General features: G+C 39.8%; 2 protein-coding genes across 2 annotated transcripts in view; one reads left to right on the forward strand and one right to left on the reverse strand.

Moving 5' to 3' along the window:
* LOC131168516 (uncharacterized) overlaps positions 1-16255 on the forward strand; it is a 23906-nt gene extending 7651 nt beyond the window's left edge. The window contains exons 3-4 of the mRNA XM_058128006.1: positions 15520-15797; positions 15956-16255. Coding sequence (XP_057983989.1) covers positions 15520-15797; positions 15956-16063 — 386 coding nt within the window. The 3' untranslated portion in view covers positions 16064-16255. The remainder of the gene's footprint in view (positions 1-15519; positions 15798-15955) is intronic.
* Positions 16256-19948: 3693 nt separating this feature from the next.
* On the reverse strand, positions 19949-23194 carry LOC131168517 (succinate dehydrogenase [ubiquinone] iron-sulfur subunit 2, mitochondrial). The gene is made up of 2 exons (XM_058128007.1): positions 22328-23194; positions 19949-20384 (listed from the first exon to the last, which is right to left on the reverse strand). Exons 1-2 carry the CDS (start codon positions 22981-22983, stop codon positions 20207-20209), a joined length of 834 nt encoding a protein of 277 aa, XP_057983990.1. The 5' UTR covers positions 22984-23194; the 3' UTR covers positions 19949-20206.
* Positions 23195-23998: the final 804 nt, after the last annotated feature.

Raw genomic sequence — 23998 nt, forward strand, 5'->3', positions numbered from 1 at the left:
TCGTCCAACGGCTTATTGATGGTGAAGGCCCTCTGAGCACAAGGCATTCCTAGTTCCACTCATGAGGTGCCGGCTCCCTCTAGCTGGGGCCAGTTAATTGAATTAGCGCTGACGTCTGTCGCCAATTTCTTTGTGGCACTCTTGATTTTGAGAAATTGAGGTGGTCCCAAGTTACTCGACTTGTGGGCCCGGTTTAGGCCTGGGCTAGTCGTGTAGCCGCGTGGGCGACCTGCCAACCTGGGCCTCGGTGATAGTACATCGGCCGCACAGCGCTAAAAAGAGGTTGCTTCAACAGTCGGAGGATGCGACTTGGAGGTCATTTACTCAAAAAAACATATTCATAAAAGGTGCAGGGCGAGGATGGGTGTGACATAAAGGACAATAAGGGCCGGTCGGGCCGGCCATAGTTAATTATGGTGGGTGTCCAGCACCCCCGGAAAAGACGAGGTCGAAAGGGAAGGCCGCCAAGGACGGAGGGGGGTCCAACGAGGCAGTAGACGAAGGAGCGTAACAACGAGTCTGGCGACCTATTGGAAAGGTGCACGCGGGGTTCAAGGGTGAGCAAAGATGGCCGCTAAGGGAGGGGCCCCCAGGATTTAGTGGGCAGGCAAATAAGGGCAAGAACAGAGGGGTGGGGTGAGGGTGGAGGGAGAGTTAGATCCATACCAACATTTGGTGAGCACATAAGAAGGGCGAGGGTCCACAGAAACTGCGGGGACACCATAAGCGACGAGACAGGGAAGGGTGGCGTAGGGGGCACAAGAAAGCGGTTGTCGGTAGATGGGCAAGATGCGGTGGGGGGAGCAAAAGGTCCAAGGGAGTGAGGGGAAGGCGAAGGGCCCTCCCTTGGGCAGAAGGTGGTCAAAAGTAAGACTATTGGGTGAAGAAAAAATAGGGAAAGAAAGGGAGGGAAAGTGGAGGCCAAAAGAAGGGTGGCGGAAATCGCGCAGGAGCCGGCGGGGGGAGCGGTGCCCCCCCAAACTGGTGCGAGGCCAACCTCAGGGGAAGCCCCCCAGTGCCAAAAAGAGAGCGTACGCGGGAGTGAGAAGCCCTGGGACGCGGGCAGCAGCGTGCTTCAGGCTGAACGCCCGAGGGGGCCTGAAGGTGCAGAACAACAACGGAGCCGTGGCCGTCCCCGCCAGGGGCGGACGAGGCGGATGGGCTCAACCCACGCACGCTGTCAGACACGTCGTGGTCCAGCGGGAGATAGGATCCACTGTACCACGGCACGCATTGTGAGCATCAAAACGAAAAGGAAAAGTAAGAAAGTGCGGTGAACAGAGATAGTGAGTCGAAATCAGCAACAATAGGAAATTAAATTGCCAAGAAACAAACAGGGCGCAAGCCAGGAGTGAAACGAAGGAGGAGAAAGTAAAGTGTCAGAGCCCGAGTCGTGTCTCCGTGGGAGCGTGGGCGCTAAGGGGTCTCCCAGTGCGGGCCGCTGCACTTGAGCCTGCGGGCGCTGCTTAGGCACTGACTTTCACACCGCAGTTACAGAACAGGAGAGCTGTGGGTGGACGGTGGCTGACATCACAAATCCGGCAAAGGAGATGACATCCAAAACTCACTGGGTGGTCCTGTGAGATTTGCTTAAAACTCACAGCCCCATCTTGCGAGATTGCAAAACACATCAATTTTGAAAATAAAACCTTGATAATATTATTTTAAAATATTTTTTATTATAATAATATTGATTTTAGAAAAAAAAAAAAAAAAAAGCTCCCCTTTGCTTGGCTGAAATATGGAGAGGAGGAAACTAATATCACCAAGTCCAAGCTTAGAAAATGGCATGAACATAAAATTTGGGCACTTCTGAGCATCTGGTGTGCTCACTTTGCTGTCCCTTTCTCCAAAAAATTGTGGTTGAATGACAACATACACAGTTTGTATGTCCCCTAGGAAGATCATACAATCACTCCTACTGTCCTACACCCTTGGACCCTCTATTGCTTTCTCTGGTATTTTTCCTACAGTTACTAGACATCTTTCAGAGTCCTTGGACCCTCTCCTTCCCTTCTTCTCTGTAAACGTGTGTGAGCTGGGATAGGCCCAGATAGAGCCTAATGCAAAATTGGTCGGCCATGGAGTTTATGCAATCCTAGCCATTGTGGTTATCAGGATTTTTTTTTTTTTTTGAGGTGTGGTTGATTGAGATATCCCCCCCTCCCAAACACTTTCTTTCCTTTTTTGTTGGGACATGATTTTCATGCCCAAGCAGCCCCTTAAGGCTTGGCCTTCATGGCCTACAAAATGGCCCCTTAAGGCTTAGTGTTCTCCTTGATGTTTTTGTGTTTGCATTTAAATTTGGCCCAATAATGGGGATCACCATTGTTATTCTAGAAGCACTTCTTCCCCTGGCTTGCAAATTTATTCAAGCCAAAAATCAAACCCTATCTTTGCGTCCCTATATCCATGATGATCACCTACAATCAAGGGAAAAAGAAGAGCTTTGGAGACACCTAGTGTTCGGGGTCCTTCTTTATGATTAAATCTGCATCAAGATGTATGTAATTTTAACCATAGTACCTCAAGTGTCTTACCATGTCCTGATCTTCCCTTCTATAAGTGGTCTTCCCCATGGGACTAATGCCTCACACCTTTAAATCCTAAGGAGGTTACAGGATTTATAAGGGGGTTGCACTTGCACCCCTTTACCTCCCTCATTTTCCAATCTTTAGTATCCATCCCTCTAATACTTGTGACTTCTCTATGATCAAAGGGGTGTGAGGCATTAATCCTATGGGGAAGATTACTTATAGAATAAGACTCTTGGACATTCAAGGTACTATGGTTTCAATTACATACATCTGAATATTGACTTACTGTCAGCAGAAGCCCTGGGAACCAGGGGTCTTCCAAACCCTTTCTTTTTCCCTTGGCGATAGGTGAATGTCTTGGATTTATGGATGCAAAGGTTGGGGATGAATTTTTGGCGTGAGCATATTCAGGGGCTAGGCAGGGAGGAAGTGATTTTTAGAATACCGGTGGCGATCTTCGTAACTAGGCCGGATTTACATGCAAAGACAAAAATATTGAGGAGAAAACTAAGCCTTAAGGGCTGCTCTATGGGGCATGACGACCTACCTTTAAGGAGCTTCCTTATGGGGCAATGATTACCAAAGGTCTAAGGAGCCAGCCCTAAAGGCCTAGATCCAAGGAGTAGCCCAATTGACCATGAAGACTAAGTGTTAAAGTGCCATCTATAGGGCCATGAAGACTTGCTTTAAGGAGGTAAGGCCAAGAACCAAGTTCTAAGGAGCGGGCCTTTGGGCCGTAAGACTAAGCCCTAATGGGATGTGAAGATCAAGACAATATATTTTTCTCTCACATCATATGCCCCTACTTGTAAGCTTGAAAGTAAGTCTTTCAGATTTAGGAATAAATGGATTTTTTTGGGGAGCTAAAGTTGGGATACTCCAAATTCTCTCTCTCTCTCTTCTTCTTTTTTTGTTTCAGTTGTTGTTGGGCCTTACAGCTAAGATGCTCCCACCACCTTTTTCTTTTTTTAATTGTTGGGCCTCCTCGGGCCTTAGACTTCTCAACTTCCTCCATTCTTTTATTTTGTTTTATAGGTGGAAGCATCTTAATTGTAAGGCCCAAAAAAAAAAAAAAAAAAAAAAAAGAGAGAGAGATAATTTGAAGTATCCCAGGTTTAGCTCCCCAAAAAAATTCATTTACTCCTAAATCTAAAAGACTTACTTTCAAGCTTAGGAGTAGGGACGTATGATGTGAGAGAAAAATACCCTATTCTTGAGAACAACTAAAAGGTTATGGACTGAAGGAGACTCTGTGTTTCTTAAAATTAAAGAGGAATATTCAGGGGTTTAGTTTATATAACCCTTTATAATGACACGTAACCCTCATCGATGGGTATATAATGCTCATTTCGACAGGGCCTTTAACGCCTTGAGGGAGCCTATAAAAGACACATGCTAAGAGAAGGTAAGAGTGCTCCAAGACTCTTAGACACTTAAAATTATGGGCACATTTACATATATTCAATGCTAAATCTGACTTAAGTGTCAAAGAATGCCCCTAGAAACCACTAGGGGTCTCCCAAATTCTTTGTGGAACTTGGTCTCAGATGATCATTGAGGGTCCATCTAAGATCAGGGTATGGTTTTTGGTATAAATAGATGGAAGGCCCCTAGGGACTATTGGGAGTCTCCCAAGCTCTTTATATCTCTTGGTTGCATGTGATCATCAAGGGTGTGTGGATGTGAAGGTTAAACACAATTGCCATGACAACCATGGCAATCACCAAACCTAGGGGTGTGGGGGACACAAAAATATAAGGGTTAAAAGTAGGCCCTAAGGGGCCACCTTAAGAGGCCAAGAAAACTAAGCCCTAAAAGTTGCTTGATGGGACTATGAAGACCAAGCTTTAAGGAGCAGCCTATGGGGTCATGAAGCCAAAGCTCTAAGGAGCAGCCTTACGGGGCCAATAAAAACAAGCTCCGAGGAGCGACCATACAAGGCCATAAAAACTAAGCCCTATGGGGTATCCTTTGTGGTGTGAAGATCGCAAGACCAAAAAAAAGAGAAAAACAGAAAAAGCTGAAAGGCTGAAGAAAGCCCCAAGGGGAAAAAAAGCTCCAAAAAAGAAGTGACCACCTCAACTCTAAAGTCTGTGGAGGCCTGCGAGAGAGAGAGAGAGAGCTCAACATAAAAAAAGGGGTAAGTGAAGGGCACATCATCTCTCCCAACAATGGAGCCCCCAGCCTCAATGGTGAAAGGAGGCCCAACAATACAAACAAGAAGTGGCAGAAGAAGAAGAAGAAGGGAGCTGGGACAGGGAACACCTTAGCTTCGAGGCCCAACAACAACAGCAGCAGCAGCAAAAGAGTAAAAGTGGAGTATCCTTGCTTGAATGTCTCAACAAATATCCATTTACTTAGGAAGACTCTTTTTTAGGGTTAGGAGTGGGAGCATCTAATGTGGGTGAAAAATATCCTATGCTCCGCAAAGGCTTGAAGGTCATATAGTAAGGGAGGCCATTGATTTTCCTAAGTTTGAGGATGAATATTAATATAATCCTCCATAATGACATATAACTGAGGCATTTAATCAATTTGGGGAAGCCTATAAAAGACGCATTAGGAGAAGGAAGGGGGGACTCTTTGGGACTCTCTAGGGCACCACAAGACTCTTTATAACACTTATGGTCACAATTCCATATGTTTTGTGTTAACTTTGACTTCAGCGTCAAAGGTGGTCCCCATGGGGGTCTCCTAAGCTCTTTTGTTTCCCTGGGCTGCAAGAGTCTTGGAGTGCCCTAGAGATTCCCCCTACTTCTCCTATTGTGTCTTTTATAGGCTCACCCAAGGGGTTATGCCCTATTATATGCCCATCAACAAGGGGTTATATGTCATTATGGAGCGTTATATAAATTATATCCCTAAATGTTTCTCTTTAATCTTAGAGAAACCAATGTTCCCCTTATTAAATAACCTTCAAACCATTTTGAAGCTTAGGATAGTTTTCACCCACACCAAATGCCCTCCACTCCTAAGCCTGGAAGGAAGTCTTTCAAGTTTAGGAGTAAATGGATTTTTGTGGAGACATTAAAAGCCAAGATACTCTACTTCTCTTTTTGTTGTCATTTTTGTTGCAGGGCCTTGGAGCCAAGGTGCTTCCACCTCACTTTTTTACTTTTTTTAATTGTTGAGCCTTTGCGTTCTTGGAGCGAGGTGCTCCTCTATTTGGAGATCCAATGCACTATCCACTTCCTTGTTTTTTTCTCCAAATAGGTCTCCTCAAGTCAAATGCTCTTTTTTGTGTGTGTGTGTGTGTGTTTGCGTGTGTATGTGCTTAGGTCTTCTTGGGCCTTAGAGTCAAGGTGCTCCCACCTTCCTTTTTTTTTTTCTTGACATTTGAAGCTTTTCTTTTTCTGCTATTGAGATTCCTCGAGCTTTGGAGCTTTCTTTTTCTTTTTTTGGGTCTTGATCTTCATGCCTCGTAGAGTCATAGAGTGCCCCCTTAGAGCTTAGTGGCCTTATAGGGTGGCTCCAAAGCTTGGTTTTCTTGGCTTGGTCTTTAGCCCCATAGGGCAGTCCTTAGAGCTTGGTCTTCATGACTCCTCAATGCTCAATCCTTATAGTTAGGGCTTAGTCTTATGACTTTGTACAACAACTTTTTAGAGCTTGGTTTTCATGGCCTCATAAGACAACTCCTTAAGACTTAGTTTTTCCTCGATATTTTTCTACACACGAGTTTCAAAAAGAGAACAACGATACATTCTCACAATATCATTAGTATTCTACTTTAGCAATGTGTATTTGTCATTGTTTCTCACCAAATATCCACATTTAGTACTTTCTTTATTGTGTGTTTGAACAAGCGTATGAAAAAAACAATCATACATAGATTGAAACATTTTAATAGCAAGCATATGAATTTTAATGCCATGCTAAATGTTAATTTATAACCGGAACACTTTTGGCTTAGCCAAAAAGATGATATATATATATATTCTCCTTTTATGTGCTTCACTAATGTGTTCGAAAATCACCATTCACACTAAATGTGACACAGAAACGTAGTAGCTCCACCAGCTCACTAAGCTAGCCTCCACTCAATGGTGGCTATTTGAGAGGCTGCTTAAATCAGTGGTCATCACATTGACTAGGTTTGCAAATTCTCTCTTTATTTTTCAAACATGCACAATGTAAATGACCCAGTTGTTGAGATGATCGTGGTTGTTATGAGAAGCACACCTTCCTTTAGCAGGTGTGTTAGTTTGTTAAAGACAAAAATTGAACCTTGATCTCCACATCCACATATCAAGGCGATTACCAGAAACCAAGAAAAAGAAAGAGTTGGGGCGACTTCTGGTGGCCTTTGCGGCCTTCTTTGACATGCTATTCAGAGTTGGCATGGAATGTATGTAATTGTGATCATAGTTCTCAGTTATGCTGTCCTAATCTCTCCTTTTGTAAGCAAGCTTCCCCTATAATTAATGCCTTACACCTTTAATCCTAAAGAAGTTACAAGGGCAGGTACACCCCTCTACTTCCTTCATTACTATTCTTTAGCATGCACTATCCATCCTCTAAATACAAGGTGACCCTTGGCATTCTCATGTACATCCACTTCGATAATTGATTAGGTCATGGTATGCCTTATTTTTACCATTTTTTGTGCAGGAAAATATATTTGAAAAATAGACCAAGAGCTGAAAGGAGAGCCCAAATTAGCTACAAGACTTGGAACCTCACAAGGCTAAGTATAAGAGGCCAAATAGACGTAGTTGGCATAATGGCCCAAGCACCAAAGGCCAAAATTAACCTTGGCAAAAAGCCTTGGGGAAGCAGGCCAGGCCACCTCCCAAGGTGGTAACCTTGGAAATGTCCATGTAAAAGAAGGTCACAACAATCTAAAGATTCGAGGTAGTAACCTTGAGAAATACCCTTGATTAGCAGGTCTTCACCATCATTAAGGCTAGAGGAGACAACTATGGAAAGTACTATGAATTTCAAAGCTGAACTCCAACTCAAACAAAGAAATCAAGCTCGGTTTGAATAAAGAAACCTGAATTCCAACTTGGATATTTAAACCGAGTTCTGCTCAGATGATTGAATTGGGCTTTCCTCGAATGAAGAAACCAAGTTTTGGATCAGATGATGAAGTTGTGCCTAGATGAAGATACCAATCTATACTTAGATAAAGAAATCGAGCTTCTTTTCGGATGTTAAAGACGAGTTTTGAAAAAATGATGGAATTGAGCTCTACTCAGATAAAGAAATGGAGCTCTAGCTTAGATGTAAGATCAAGCTCTACTCTGATGATGAGTCCAAGATTGGCTTGGGTGTTGAGGTCAACGTTGGGCTTGGATGATGACATTGAGCACTACTTAGATAAAGAGACCAAGCTTCGACTCGAAGGACAAAGCTTTGGTCAGATGTTGAGGCCGAGCTTCAGCTTTGATTTTAACACTGAGCTATATGAATGAAGAAACTGAGCTCCAAGTCTGATAATGAAGTGATCATTGATTGAATGAAGAAATTGGGCTCTATTCGGATGACAAAGACTGAGCTTGTCCCTGGAACAAAGCTTCAATTTCTAGCCCCAAGCTAATTGCATGGAAATTTGTAAGCGAAAATTCTCAAAGCTATAGAGAAAACTCCCAAATTTGAAAATGCCTTCCAAGGCTTGGGATTTGTTTTGGGGGGGGGGGGGGGATGGTGGCATTTGTTGGGGGTAGAAATAAGGTGTACCATGACCCAATCAACTGTAAAAGTGGATATGCATTTGAGTGCCAAGGATCATCTTGCATTGAGGGGATGGATGCTAAAGAATAGTAATGGGAGAAGTAAAAGGGTACACCCTCATAAAACATGTAACCTCCTTAGAATTAATGGTGTGAGGCATTAATCCCATGGGGAAGATCGCTTATAAAAGGGAGATTAGGACAAGGTAAGACTCTCAAGACAAGGTAAGACTCTCATACACTGGTGGTACTATGGTAGAATTACATACATCTTGATACTAAGTTGAGCATCGAAGAGGGCCTTGAGAAGCTAGGGGTCTCTAAACTTTTCTTTCCCCTTGGTTTGAATAAATAGACCAAGCTTTGGCTCAGATGTTAAGAATGAGTTTGGCACAGATGTCAAGGCCGAGCTTTGGCTCGGATGATGAAATTGATCTCAACTTGAAACAAACCGAGCTTTGACTAAGATGTTAAGAGTGGGCTATATCAACGAAGAAATCGAAGTTTGGGATCTATATGCTCTAAGTGGAACTTCCATTTTCAAAATAGGCAGCTGGATTTAAAAAAAAAAAAAAATGGATAGGATGTATGCTGGTCTCGTCGGGAAGCTTGCTTAGTTATGTCTTTTGGTTTCAAACAACATAGATAGATTCCCATAGGATTAGATTGATCCTTCCACAACTTATAGCAATTACAGGATAAGGAAATCAGTGGCCCCATTTGACTATCAATCAGGTTCGAGGTCCTTTTCAGTAGTCTCCTTTAAGTCGGTAGTCGTAGGAGAATCCCTTGTAAGCATTTCCTTGGATGATGACACCAAGCTATGTTCTAATGATGAGGGCAGCCACCGATTTGTGGGTCGAAATCAAGCTCTGTTTGAATGATAAGGGTCAAACTTTGCTCGATACAAAGCTTCATTTTCTAGTACAAAACAAAGGCTCAAGCTAATTGCATTGCAATTTATAAGCAAAAAAAATTCCTAAAGCTAAAGAATACTCCTGAACTTGAAATGCCTTCTGAGTTTTGGAAGTCTATGGTGGCATTTGATGGGTTAAAATAAGGTGTACTGTAGTATCAAAGTGGGTACACATGTGAATACCAAAGGTCACCTTGCATTAAGGGCATGAATACTAAAGAATAGTAATGGGGAAAGTATAGGGGTGCAATCATTGTCATAAAAATTGTAACCTCCCTAGGATCAAAGGTGTAAGGCATTAATCCCATGGGGAAGATTGGTTAGGAAAGGGGATATTAGGACAAGGTAAGATTCTCAGGCACTCTAGGTACTATGGTCACATTACATACATCTTGGTACTATGATCACAATCACATACTATCGGACTCACCCAAGCCATTTTTTTTCTCCTTCTCCCTTGGCTCGAATAAAGAAATTGAGCTCTGACTTAGACTTTAAGGATGAGCTTTGTTGGGATGATGAGGCTGAGCTCAGCTCATATGTTTAGACCAAGCACCGATTGAGATGATGAAACTGACCTCTACTCTGGTGAAGTGACCAAGCTCCGCCTTGGAGGACAAAAACAAGCTCTGCTCGTATGTTGAGGCCAAGCTTTAGATCAAATGTTAAGACCAAGCTATATCGTGAAGAAGCCAATAATGAATAGGCCAAGCTCTACAAGGCTTGTATAAAGAAAAGCTCTACTTGAATGAAGAGTGCAAGCTCCAACTTGGAGGTTCGAAACAAAGCTTTGCTTAGATAAGAAGAAATTAACTTGTGCTCGGAACAAAGCTTCAATTTCTAGCTCAAAACAAAACCCCAAGCTAATTGCGTTGCAATTTGTAAGCAAAAATTCCCAAATCTAAGAATACTCCTAAACTTGAACATGCCTTCCAAAGACCTGGGAGTGAAGGGCAATTTGATAGGGGTAAAAATAAGGTGTACCATGACCTGGCCAAGTATCAAAGTGGGTATATATGTGACTGCCAAGGGTCAACTTGCATTAAGGAGGTGGATACTAAAGGATAGAAATGGGGGAAGTGAAGGGGTGTAACCACCTCATAAGACCTATAGCCTCCCTAGGATTTAGGCATTAATCCCATGGGGAAGAATGCTCATAAAAGGGGAGAGTAGGACAAGGTAAGACTCTTGGACACTCGAGGTACTATGGTTACAATTACATTCATCTTGATATTGAATTGAGTGTCGGAAGGCCCCTAGAGGCCAAGGGTTATCCCAAGCGCTTGGTTGCAAGTGATTGTCACATATATGTGGACACGAAGATTGGGGTTCTATTTTTTGGCATTGTCAGTGAATATCCCCTCTATAGTCTTTCCCATCCCCACCCCCTTCACGTAGCTGATCAAGATTGATTTTAAAAAGAAAAAAAAAAGTGAGAAAATGAGAAGAGGGTTAAAAAAAAAAAAAAACTTAGCTTTTGCTGTAACACTATTATAGCATTTGTTGTGGTCCTGTAATAGCTTGTAGTCATCGTTATGTAGTATTGGTGGTCCGCAGTGGTCACTATGGTTGTGGTTTTTATTCCCTCCACTATAGGACAATATCAAGACCCCAAAATTTTGTCACGCAACGATTGTAGCTGCTATGTAAAACCAAGTTGCAATGTTTTAAGGTTTTTATTTTGTTTGAAAATAATATAAAATTTATTATTTATCTTATTATAAAAGTTAGTGATCCCCAATCTGTATGTGATCCTTCACCACTCTCCTCGATTCTAACTCCAACTCCAACTCCTTAATGTGACTTTTCCTTCTTCCATTTGCCACCATGTGAAAGAACCTAGAATTATAATACTCTTTAACCCATTTTTGGGGATATAAAGTACACCATGACTTTGGCCCAAGTGAAGGCTAAGGGTCACCTTGCATTAAAGGGGTGGGACTAACCTAAAGGATTGTAGTAGGGGGTAATTAAGGGGTGTCATGCTCACATAAATCCTAGAGCTCCCCTTAGAATTAAAGGCGTGAGACATTTATGTGGCAGAAAAGTTGCCTATAAAAAGGGGGACGCTAAGGTAGAAAGAGAGACTCACAACTACTAGTATTGTTGCCTACACTCTCTTTACTGACTTAAGCATCAGAATGATTCCCTAGAGTACACCCCAGGTCCTACAAAGCCGAATTTCTCTTCTTTCAGATTTGTAGAAGCTTGTTTCTGTGAATTTTGGCGGTGAAAAATTCGTGCACCAAGTAGGGGAAAGATAGAAAATTTACCACGTCATATTGGACCATGTCTTTCCACAACGATACTCACTGCGATTTGAAGGGACCCATTCTCCCTTGTAGGTACAATTACTGCAAACTGACAGGCCACCTTAGGGAGGATGGTGCCCATGGAATAATTCTTGGCCTTCCAAGGGTGAATTGAGGCCATTCTTGGATAGATCTGCCCTAGAAAAGGCATTCTCTATTGACTCCTTCGACATAGAATGAGTCAGCCCTTCCAGCTTCTTCAAGAAAAGTAGGAAGCAGTCCAGCAGGAGCATAGCCTAACAATACCACAAATGCTGGTAAAGGGGGCCATTGTGAAGGGAGACCTTGTTAGCACAGATGACAATGCCATCCATTTTACTATTTATGAAGAAAACTTTGAGTGGATCAATGATCAGGGCAGATGATGAAAGAGATTCGGGAGCAATCGGCACTGGGAGAACAATCCTTCCATTCTTTAGAACCTCCGTTCAGCTGAGAGGTGATGGAGGAGCCTTTGCCAGCGAAGTTCAAAATGCCAAGTCTTGATAAATGCATTGACATAACATGTCATGTTGCCACTTAGTTTTGTTCAAAACCTTGATGCAGCTCAATGCTACTTTACGAGGCCCTGTTCAATCATATGGTATCAATGGCTGAAGGTGCAGTCCATTAGCACCTTCAGTGAGATGGAGAGACAACTAGTAGAGCACTTTGTTAGCAGTTGGAAAATGGCAAAAACATTTTTCACATAAATCTGATCTAGGAGGAGAAAAGAGTCCCAAGGCTTTATGGTGCAGATTCAGAGATACTACCCTCGAGGTAAAGAACCAAGACCATGTTGTAGCTGCATTGTCAGGCTATGTGGAGAGTCCTTGATCTCATTTGAGAGACTTCCAATTTGACAAGAGAGAATTGATGACAAGGGCCTAGAAATATATTTTCTTGACAAAATGATGAATGCTTGGGAAAGCAAATTGATTTGAAGAGAAAAGGTCTTGCTGAACTTTAATGGAGTGAAGAGAAGAGAAGGAACTCCTGAAGCGTCCTGACACAACTTTGGAAGGGTCACATTACACTCCTTTAAATACAATTGGCACTCACATTTTAATGCAGATAAAAGTTAAGAAGTATGTCGCATGGCAGGGACCAATGAAAAATGAGATCAAGGCCCTGATTTGACGAGGCCATTTCTCCAAGTTTGTAAGGAAAATGTCTTGGAGAGAATATCAGAACTTCGGCAGCCACACATGTGGCGGCCAATTGATGGAGAAATTGTTGTGATTTCAAGGGGCCCAAAACCATGGGAGGGTCCACATTAATAGGAAAACCATGGTCTTAAATTTTCACGAAATTGTCGAAATTTCCGATTTCCATCACCCTCAAAATCGAAATGGTAGTCGATTTCCATCTTGCATAATTTCTGTTGAAACCTCAATGAATCATCCGAAATTTATCAAAATCTCGAAATTTTAGTGAAACTTGTCGAAATTTTTACCATACGATGAAATCTTTTCAGAATTCAAATTAGAAATTTAGGAGTGAAGTGAAATTTCTATCTTAATTTTTTTTTATCTATTTTATCGAAACAAAAGATTGTTACAAGTGCTTTTGAAATTATATGAAAAAATAAACTTACAGTAACATTTTATTTAACAATTCATGTCTAAATTATCTTTATTTGTATAATAAATAATATTTAAATGATTTATGAATTTCATTTGTATTAACTGAATATGTTTAATTTATATTATCTTACAAATATGTTTGTTACTCATACTATTTTACAACTTTTCCACCTCATACAAAACATAGATGTATTTAATTTGTAATATTAGTCCTAAAACTTATATTATAATATTTGTTAACCATTTCTAAAGTTTCACAACGAATTCCATGCTTTACTACTAATTTCTGTTATTTTTTCAAATCGAAATCGAAATCGAAATCAAAATTTTTGTACTTTTGGAGCTTCGAAATTTGAGTCGAAATCGAAATTTAAGACCTTGAGGAAAACACGGAAGGAGGAAGTGATGAAAGGTATAGCTAAGATATAAGAAACTGGCAGCAGAATATCTGTGTGCAGGAAACTTTAATTGTTATGATGACTCGTTGCCTATGAAATATTATCTTAAAAGTTGAATTAAGAGTTGCAGTTATGCAAGGGTTACTGTTTCAAGAAGAGTTAACCTCCACGTGGGCACACCAAAAAGAGCAGACCTCTAAGCCACCTACACCAAAAGCCAACTTTCAGGTGAGAACATGGAGTTCAAACCTCTGAGTTTGCACTAAAGGCTGACCTTCAGGTGGGCACAGAAGAGCTGACCTCCAAGTGGGCATGAGCTGCCTACCTCTCCTTATGGGTGCAAAAAGGGATTACCTCCGGGTGCGCACAAAAATTTCCAACATGGGGGCAAAGAGCTGACCTCCGGGGGTGCACAAATGGCTGACCTTGGGAGCTGCACAAAGGACTGACCTCTAGGTGGGCAGGATATACCAACCTTCAAAAGGGCTGAATTCGAGTGGGCAGGAGGAAGGACCTCCAGCTTGGATATGACAGCTGAGCTCTACTTGGATTTAGAGGTCGAGCTCTGCTTGGAATTGAATACAAGCACTTCTTAAAATGAGGTATGCTTGGGTGGCAAAATCAAACTTCTGCTTGAGTTAAAAAATTGACTGCTTGTATTAAGGGACCAAGCTCTAGTCTAACACAGAATAAATAAAGGCCCAAACTAATTACATTATTGTTCGAAGGAGTGAAAATCGTCAATGCATAAAGGAAATACTCCCAAACTTGAAAGTTCCTTTTCAAGCTCGGGAATGAAGGCATTTGTTGGGGATAATAAAGTACATCATGACTTGTTCAATTGAAGGATAAGGTCACCCTGCATTAAGGGGGTGGAGTAACCTAAATGATGGTAATGGGAAGTAATGAAGGGGTGTCAACTTCAAGGAAGGGGTGTCACCTTCACATAAGTCCTCTAATCCTTATTAAAGGTGTGAGATATTTATGCTGTGGAAAATTGCATATAAAAGGGAGGCTAATGTTGAGGTGAGCGACTCACAACTACTAGTCATGTTGTCTACTTACAATTTCTCTCTTACCTGATTAAGCATCGAAATGATCCCTTTGGAGTACACCTCAGGTCCTCCAAAGCATTTTTTTTTTTTTTTTTCCCATAGAAGCTTGGTCTTCTGGATTCTGCAGCAACAGCCATCTAACCCACAACTTCTGATGCCAACTCTCTTTGCTCAACAAAAGCACCTCCAACTCTCTAGCCCTTCCTTCCTCCCCTAACAAGCCACATTCCTTGGACCTATCTATACTAATTGTATTATTTAAAATATATATTTTTTTCTTCTTGTTAATATTCCCAAAGAGACCTCTTTATACTAAACCTTTAGCTTGTTTTTGACAAACTTTAATTCCCTCATCACTTTAAAACCTTCCCACCCCTGAACATCACATTCCTTCCCCCTTTTTTTTTTTTATCACATTCCTTCCCTTAGTCTCTTAATGTTACCATGAAAAGAAGGGTGCAATAGTCACATGTTCTTGAACCTAAAATGGGCAGGACTCCGACTAAATGCAATTGGAGTCCAAGAGAACCAGACAATGATTAGAAATGGGCCTAACCAGCACCACCTCTTGCACAATATTCTCTAACAAGTCTTCCAAAGCATTAGTAAAGAGGAATCTGTCAATGGTTGATGAAGCTTGTCTAACCCTGGGAGCCACCGTAGTGAAACAACCACTATTCAATCCATGAACCCACAATCCCCAATAAAAAGTCAAATTTCCTCATGCAACAAATCACCCTTAAAACACCCAAAATTGCTCCCTTGAATTTCTAATAACATTGAAATAACCCCCACCAACCAACACAGACTATGGAGTCCAAATAAGCTGGCCAATGTGCTGATCCATAAATGGATGTGAACCACCACTTATTATTTATGTTATGGAAACTATCTCTTCGAGAATGAAGGTAAGACTGCATGCATCCTACCCTCCCCAAGCCCTTGGTGGCGTGGGAAACCTATGTATACATTTTATATTTTTCTGTCTTGTTCCAAATAATATAGGTTTATATATATGGTCACTTAGTTGATGTGGCTAACTCAAAATAGTATCAAATTTTCAGAACGGCAAGAGGAGAAAATTGATCCTTTACTTGATTGGGTGGAATCAAATTTTGGTGTTAAGCCTGCTGTGTACTCAAGTTTTTTTGGTGGGAAGCAGGAGGATAGTCTCATGAATGCCATAGAAAGCCTTCTAAAGAACACCAATGACTCTGAATTGGCAGCAATTGATGCAATAGCTGCGGCTGCACGCTCCTTGGTTATTGCTGTTGGAATCTTTCGTGGAAAATTGCAGATTGAGGAAGCGATTGAGTTGATTAGACTTGAAGAAGATCTGCAGGTCCTTTTTACTTGAGATGCTTTCCCTTTGTTTTCTCTCTCTGTTGAATGTATATGCCCAATTGCAGCATTTTTGTCTCAAATACAGTACTACTTGGTTGTTATTTCTTCTGCAGCTTCAACTAGTTCTAAAAACAATCCTACTTTCATTTTTGGCAGGTTGAAAAGTGGGGCTTGGTTGAAGGTGGTCATGATGTCGATATTGCTGATCTCAAGGTACAAATCTCATCTGCTGCTGTATTCCTCGGGCTTTCAAGGAAGTTATGATGCAGGGTATGGTCTGGTCTCTTTTAAAGCGTTATAGTGAGCTAGCATATTGACTTAGTTTTGATTTCCAGCTGTTGTAGATTTTTACTCGGTTGCATTTGATGCTGGATGTTTTAAGTGTGCTTCTTGTGGGAACAAGATGAGATTAATTAAATAATCAACCTTGAAATTTCTGTGCAGCAATGCTGCTCATTTGTGGTTGTGCTTCCTTTTCATATATATAATATTTTTTAATTTTAGGTGGATCTAATGAAGCGTTTCATTTGGTTTGCAATACAACCCTTGACCTGCACAGTAGCTTTGGTAAATCATCAAGGATTTGGGATTTGGTTGTCTTCAGAAATGAATAATTTAATTTTTTTTTTTCATAGGAAGCAGTTTTGAGCCATCAATTTACACATTATTCCAAACTATTACAATTTGCAGGGTTGTGGACACAATTCCTCTATCAGGATCATAACCACTGGGTGCTGCCTAAGAAAATTTGTAGTCCTCTGCTCTCATAATGGGTGCCCAGAGAGGCTGCAATACACTCTTGACTGATTCCTGAATCTCCAAACGCAGCAAAAAAATCATGGTTAAATCATCCTCAAAGAAACATTATGGAGCCATTGTGAACCATCGGAGTTTTGGTAAAATTGTGACCACTAAATCTGCAAATGGGAGATGGGGTGATTCTAAAAAAATGCTAATATTATGCTTGGAACTCAAAAATTATTTAGGGAAAGAAAAGGAAAATATCAACGAATCTATGTTTGGTTATTAAGGAAAGTGAGAAAGAAAATAAAAAATATATCTAATCTATAATCAAAAATTTGATTTTACACGTCATTAATATTTAGTTTTTCCTAATTTTTAGTCTTATTAAAACAAACATTCATTTTTGATAATATTTTATATAAAATAAAAATATAAGAGAAAATAAGTTTCCTCTTTTTTTTTTCCCCAAAAAACAAAATTCTTGATCCAAACGGATCCTAGAGATTTATACACAAAATTCTGATCTCTTTAACTTGGTAAACTTGAGAGGATAAAAGTTGGGTATGCACACATTCCCTTTCCAAACCCAAAGAGTGAAGAAGCAGTTTTCATTACGAAGCACATAATGTCATGATGCTGAAGAAGTTTCCATTCAACATCTTGTTTTTTCCATCCTAGCAAAGAAGATTACATGTTAAAAATGTACTTCCATGTAACTAAAGGTGGGCACTTGTTAGGTCCGTCTATTTTTTGTTCTTCATCCTATGCCACGTTTGATCCCTTCCATTATAACTGTTTTTGGGCTATGCACTTGTTCATTTTTATGTGAGTTTTTCTGAACTAGTTTTGTTGTTTTATATTCAGCAACCAAACAGGTTTAGTAGCAAGTGAAAAAATGGTAATGAGTACCTGTTGTTGGTAGATCCATAAGCACTTGCCAAACAGGTCAAGGCTCTTCTTGGCAACATTGCATACAAAGTGGTGGGTGTTGCTTGATATCACAGTAGCAGCAAGCTATATCACAGTTGCTGTTGCACCCTATCAGAACAATTATCTACATTAAGGCAAATTTAGGCTCCGTTTGGATTAGAATCCTTTGAGAGAAAATAAGGAAAGAAAAAAAAATCATTTTTTATGTTATTTCTCTATATATCAAATACTACTAAAATAAAAAATTTGTTCCCATATGAATAAAATTTTCAAAAAAAATAAAAAACAAATGATGTATAAGATCAAATATATATATATATATATATATATTAGTTTGCTAAATAGTTTTTTTTTTCCTTTCTCATTTCATTGTTTTTCTTGTTCCAAACCCGGCTCTTAAATATTAGTTCCATTTACTAACACTTGTTAGTCACTTCTGCCTTTGTGGCGCTAGGTATGCCCAGGTTGATTGTAATGCTTAGCATTGTCCCATTCTCTCGGGTATGCTCAGTGTTGTAATACATATCCTTTTGATCTATTAAATTTACATTTAGTGATTAGAAAAATAAAAATAGTTGCTCAGCATGCGCAAGCTATGCCTTATTTTTTGATTGAAATATAAAATTTTGATTTTTTCGATGTTAAAAAATTACTAGTTGAAATGACCAAAAAAAGAAAGTGCTAAAATAGGTAGTTGTAGGTTCATAATTATTGAGTTATTTATGTAGTTCTAATATTGTTTTCTATTATCATTAGGTTTATTTTTGAGCCGATATTTATATGGGGATGCTTTAGAAAGTAACAAGTTGACCATGAAATTGCGAAATCATTTTTTCTATATATACTAGACGTTTGGAAGCGGGAACATACAATGTGTGTGTTAGTCATTTATAAAATTAATTAAAATTTTCATCTTAGTCTATTTAAATAATTTATTAAAACATTTTTATGTCTAACATTCACACTCTAATCTAGTATGAGTTGTCGTAAGTAGTTATGCAAATATGATCAAATAATAATAGCTTTTTATTGAAAAAATATAATTTACATATGATTTTTTTAGGATGTTAATAAATGTTTTTAAAAACGAAGTGGTACTTCTTAGTAGTTAAGAGTTGGATAATTTTTTTTTATCGCATTAACTTTATTTTTCAATTAATATTTAATCAAAGTATTTTCAAAAATAAAAAGTGAACACAAAAGTTGAAATATTGATCTAGAGTATCTTTTGGGGGGGGGGGGGGGGGGGGAACCCTCTAAGCAAGTTCAAAATCTAGTCATAATTTACCGTAAAATGCTTCGTCTCCCAAAGCTTGTGTCCTGGGAAGTATCTTGGCCCGACACATGGCAGTAAGATCCTGGTCGGGTCGCTCCCCAGGACACGGGCTTTGGGACACCAAGCAAAATAAAGGGGCAGGGGTTTTGAATGGTGTCACCTGCTATAGTGATGTACTGCAATGCTTCAAGCTCAAAAGGTTTAATGTGAAATAGAAGGCGAGAACTGGCTTGAACTGCATGAATCCCAACCTGAACAGAGACCATGCAAACCAGAACACAAGCTACTGCCAAAGATTTCTTCATAGCTTGGACAGTACCAATCATGTCTATGTGTGTGTCTGATTTTAGGTGAGAACCTCTATGCACGGCTTGTTTATATAAGAGTCATTTGCAGTTAGGGTTTAGGAGATGAAAGAGTACCTAAACCCACCATCTCTATGCAATGTATATAAAGAGGATCATCCTATACTCGTGTGCATACAAAGCTTATATCATACTAGAGTTTTGAGGTGCTCTGTTGTTTCCTATAGTTAAAGGGGTATAATAAGAATCATAACAATTCTATGAGACTACAATCTCCATGCTTGGTGGTGAACCATTTCATTAGACTAGTGGAGTACTTTAACAAGTTGTTTGGTTCAAATGGTTTTGAAGATTTGTAAGAATGCAAGTTGAAAATTCTAAAGGGATGCATTTAAGTTGTGTTTGGAAATATAGAATTCGAGCATTGAGTTTAAATTTTGAGTTTGTTCAGACATAAATCCTCATAACCTTATAGTGTTTTATCCAAAGTCGTGCAAATCTAAATGTAAAGTCTGGGTTCCAAGCTACCATGCATAAGGTTGGCTCATTCCAAAAAACCCTACAAATCTGACATCAAGAAATTCTTGAGAATCTATTATGCTGACAAAGCATTCCCATCTTGTTTTTGATAATCTGAATTTCCAAAATCCTATTTCCAGGAATTTGGTAAGGTCTGGTAAGGACTAATACCAGACAAATTTATCTTACATATTAATTTTGCTCAGCATGTTCAGGTTTTCCTTCTCTTCCATGTATCCTGAATTTTCTTGATGCCTTCAATGTTTCGGCAAAAAATATAAAGCACATTCTGCGACTACAAATGAGCGAGGGAAAAAGTTGACGATGGACATTTCTACTGTGAGTTAATTTTTAGTACTTCCAGGACAGATGCGCTGTCAAGTGAAAATTAACTAAATTCCATAACAAGTTTAAATACACAGGATGAAAGCAGAAAATGACATCCAGTGTCTGGATGGACAGGCAGTCATATGAACATTTATTGGAAACTCCAAAATTTAAATACAGGGTACGATGTAAAAGATTGCAAACATACAATCAGAGCATATATTATTAGGTCCAACACAGGGAATATGGATCTTCAAAAATCTTCAGAGGTTTAGAGGTGAATTGCATGTTATGAAAGCTAAAAACTTAGATGGGGTTTTTTAGCTGAAGCTGCTTGATGTGTGTAATCTGCTTTCCAGGGTTCAAACCTTTTGGGCAGGCACGGGCACAATTCAATATAGTGTGGCAACGGTACAGCTTAAATTCATCACAAATTGCATCCAGTCGCTCTTTTGTATATTCATCACGACTATCACTTATCCACCTGCATGCAAACAATGATGCCAACATTCAGTGCCAGTGTTCTAGCCACCCTAACAGAATGAAAAGAGAAGTCCACCATATAACTTTCCCAGAAATTTGGGCCTCTAATACCACATCCATACATAGATTGAAAAGAATATGTCCAAGGTCCATAAATGGTGGTCATTGCAAATGGCACCGACATGAAGGTGATATAAGCATCACAACCCCCAACCTCCACGCCCCAACAACCCCCAAAAAAGGTGCGCACACATGAAAATTGAATCCAAGTTATTTAAGTTGAAACACAAATCCTCCCCATCCCCCTACCTCTAAATCCTGACTAGACCCTCCCTCCAACTAGCAGAAAGCAGCTCCCTACCATCTCTTGCATTTGTACATTGCATCCAGCACACATTACATGTTGAAATTAAAGGAAGTTAATTCCTGTCAATTTTTCTGTTGCCAAAACTTCAAGGAAATGCTTAGTTAGTTGACCTACTTGACATTTCTATGAGAAAGAAAACTGATGGTGCTTCTGAGAACAAAGCAGCTAAAGTTCCACACAGATTACATAGAGAACATTTGAACATTTTAATTGGAATTTAGGGGAAATACAAATCATTTAACTTTTTCGTCATGAAAACATGGTCACTACGCTGTATATCCATGCTCACAAGTTAAGTTATTATTTCCCCTATCAAATTGGGTAATGCTGACCCTAATTTAGGGGAAATACAAGTCACGTAACTTTTTCGGTGGGGAAAACATTATCACTATGCTGTGTATCCATGCTCACAAGAAAGGTTATTCTTTCCCCTATCAAATTGGGTAATGGTGATTTAATTTACTAAAAACTCATACTATTAATGCAAAAAGGTTGTACAATGAGGAAGAAAAAACTGATATTTCTGCATGTATATGGCTAATAGAAGAGAAAGAAAAGGTGAATCAAGTAGACACAGCCACCAGTTCAAGTGCTCATCTTGCTAAATACAGAGAACGAATTACGACCAAACCTGATGTTTAATCATGGTAACAAATTTGAAAGAACTCCTCATAGAGGAAAGAAAAAAAATTTAAAAAAAAGAAAAAGAAAACTGATTCAGCAATTTGATCTCCAAATTTATCAAGAAGCATCTCAATGGTTTGGACCCAAGAGCATGACTTCACTTTCACTAACTAGTTTGATCTGTAAATTTTTTGTTGAGCATGCCCTGAATTCTTATGCTTCAGGCCCACTCATATGAGGCCTTTCCCTATCAAGGGAATGGCCATTATGTTTCACCCATTATGTAGCCCTGACCCGATCTAACCACACGCCTCGGGACTAGGGTTTGAGCATTTGTTCTGATAGAGATTCATTCTTCGTGTGAGGTTCAGTGTCTTCAGGGCTAGTCACTAGAGTTTGAGCACTTGTGCATTTATTATTTTTGCTTTCCTAATTTTAGATTCTCCTCCCTTCCCCATGGATGCAGGCTCCAAAGCTGAACTGCATAAATCTTGATGTTCATACTGTTGTTTTTTCCTTGTTTCATTTCTCTGCTTTCTCATTGTCTTCTTGTATGGAATTTTCGCAAGTGTAACAACTTTTTTATCGGTTTCTTATATCAGCTTCCTAGTGAAAATAAAATCTACCAGTTCACAACGATTATGTCCTTCCAATGACAAATAAAACGCAGCAAACAAAAAACAAGGACAAAAAAGCTTTCTCTAACATTGCCAATTATTATTATTATTATTATTATTATTATTATTATTATTATTATTTTGTAGAATAATTTGAGACCCAATAACCAAATATAAAACCATGTAATCATTAGTTTAAAGTTACCAATTCAACAAAGCTTGATATCCCCAACCACAATAGCTTTTATATGAAAAAAGAGTAAATAGAAACTATAAAAGATTATTAAATATTAAAAAAGAGCACATAAACCAAACCCTAGAGCGAAGAAATGTTACCGGTTAGCGTGGAGAAGGGCAGCGGGACCGAGATAGGTCTCAGGGTTCCACCAGTAGCTGGGGCAGGATGTGCTACAGCAGGCGCACAGTATGCACTCGTACATCCCGTCCAGCTTGGCCCTGTTCTTCTTGCTCTGCGGGATCTCCTTCCCGGCCACCGGCGGCGGGCTCTTGCGCTTAAGCCAGGGCTCGATGCTCTTGTACTGGTTGTAGAAATTAGTCATGTCCACCACCAGATCCTTGATCACGAACATGTGCGGCAGAGGCGTAATGGTGGAGGACGTCCCCGACGGAATCTTAGTGAGGCAGGCGAGGCCGTTGCAGCCGTCGATGTTCATGGCGCAGGAGCCGCAGATCCCCTCCCGGCACGATCTCCGGAAGGTGAGCGACGGATCCATCTCGTTCTTGATCTTGATCAAGGCGTCCAGGACCATGGGCCCGCACTCCTTCAGGTCGATCTCGTAGTTCTTGAGCTCCGGCTTGCCCGGATTGTCCGGGTTCCACCGGTAAATGGCGAAGGTCTTGAGGCTCGGGTTGTCTCGGGCTTTGGGAGCTTCGGCCCCCGACGCGTGCGCTCTCGCTCGCACCATATTCGACGCCGGTGCCGCCACTGCCTGAGCCCTAGTCACCGCTCGCCGGAAAATACCAGTCGCCATGGACGCCGACGGAACGAAAGCAACGAACACGCGACTCCTATAAGAGGGAACGCTTTGTACTGATCGAGAGAAGGGCTCGATGGTGATAGGTGGCTTTGGGGGTGACACGTCAGGCGGTACGGAATTACTGTAATGGGTCTGAGATTCTGGGCCCGGTGGCGTGTGTTGAAGGGTTAGTTTGGGAATTGAGGCGTAATGGGAAGCTGCAAATCGTTTTGGGTGGTTCAATGTGTTGCCGTAGATGTGTTGAACTTTGACCATTGTTTAGATGACGTGGCACGTTCTGAACCGTCAGTATGATCGGAAACGTGGTTTGCTCGTGGAACAGCCATTTGATCATGACCGTCGGCCTCCTCAAGGATTTCTCTCCAATTTTTTTTTAAAAAATTGAATATTAAAAATAAGTAAGTAAATAAATAAATAAAATTTGATTAAAATGAATTATGCTCGGCACTAATCAAGAAAATTAATTGTTCATAATAGTAAAATTAATCAGGGATAAAAATAATAATTTAATTAAATCAATAGCATATGAAAAAAATAGTAATTAATAAAGGCAAAAACAAAGTTTAAAATATATTAAGATAAAAAAATAAATGAATTATGGGTTTATAATTTGAAAAAAATAATTAAAGATTTAAAAATATTAAAAAAATATAGTAGATAATAAATTTCTAATATAACCATTCTAAAACAATTGTTCTGTTTGTTTCGTTCTTTAACTGTTCTACACTCTTCTCTCCCTCCCCCTCCTAAAAAAAAAATAAAAAAGATAGGCTTATCTTTATGGAAAGATTTTCTCAAATTATTGATAATATGAATAATAAGTAGCTCTGATTAACCAAATCAAACATGAGTAAGTTTACTCTCAAACTCAGTGAGTTCATTTTTCTTTTTCTTGAACTATACATTTTCACATATTTCCAATTCATACACAGAAAATAAACTACATATGCTTTTTTTATACAATTAATAATGCTGATTTTGTTTTTAGATGGTTTAAAATTTTCATAAA

This window comes from Malania oleifera, chromosome 11 (genome assembly GCF_029873635.1).
Source record: "Malania oleifera isolate guangnan ecotype guangnan chromosome 11, ASM2987363v1, whole genome shotgun sequence".
Taxonomy (NCBI): Eukaryota; Viridiplantae; Streptophyta; class Magnoliopsida; order Santalales; family Ximeniaceae; genus Malania; species Malania oleifera.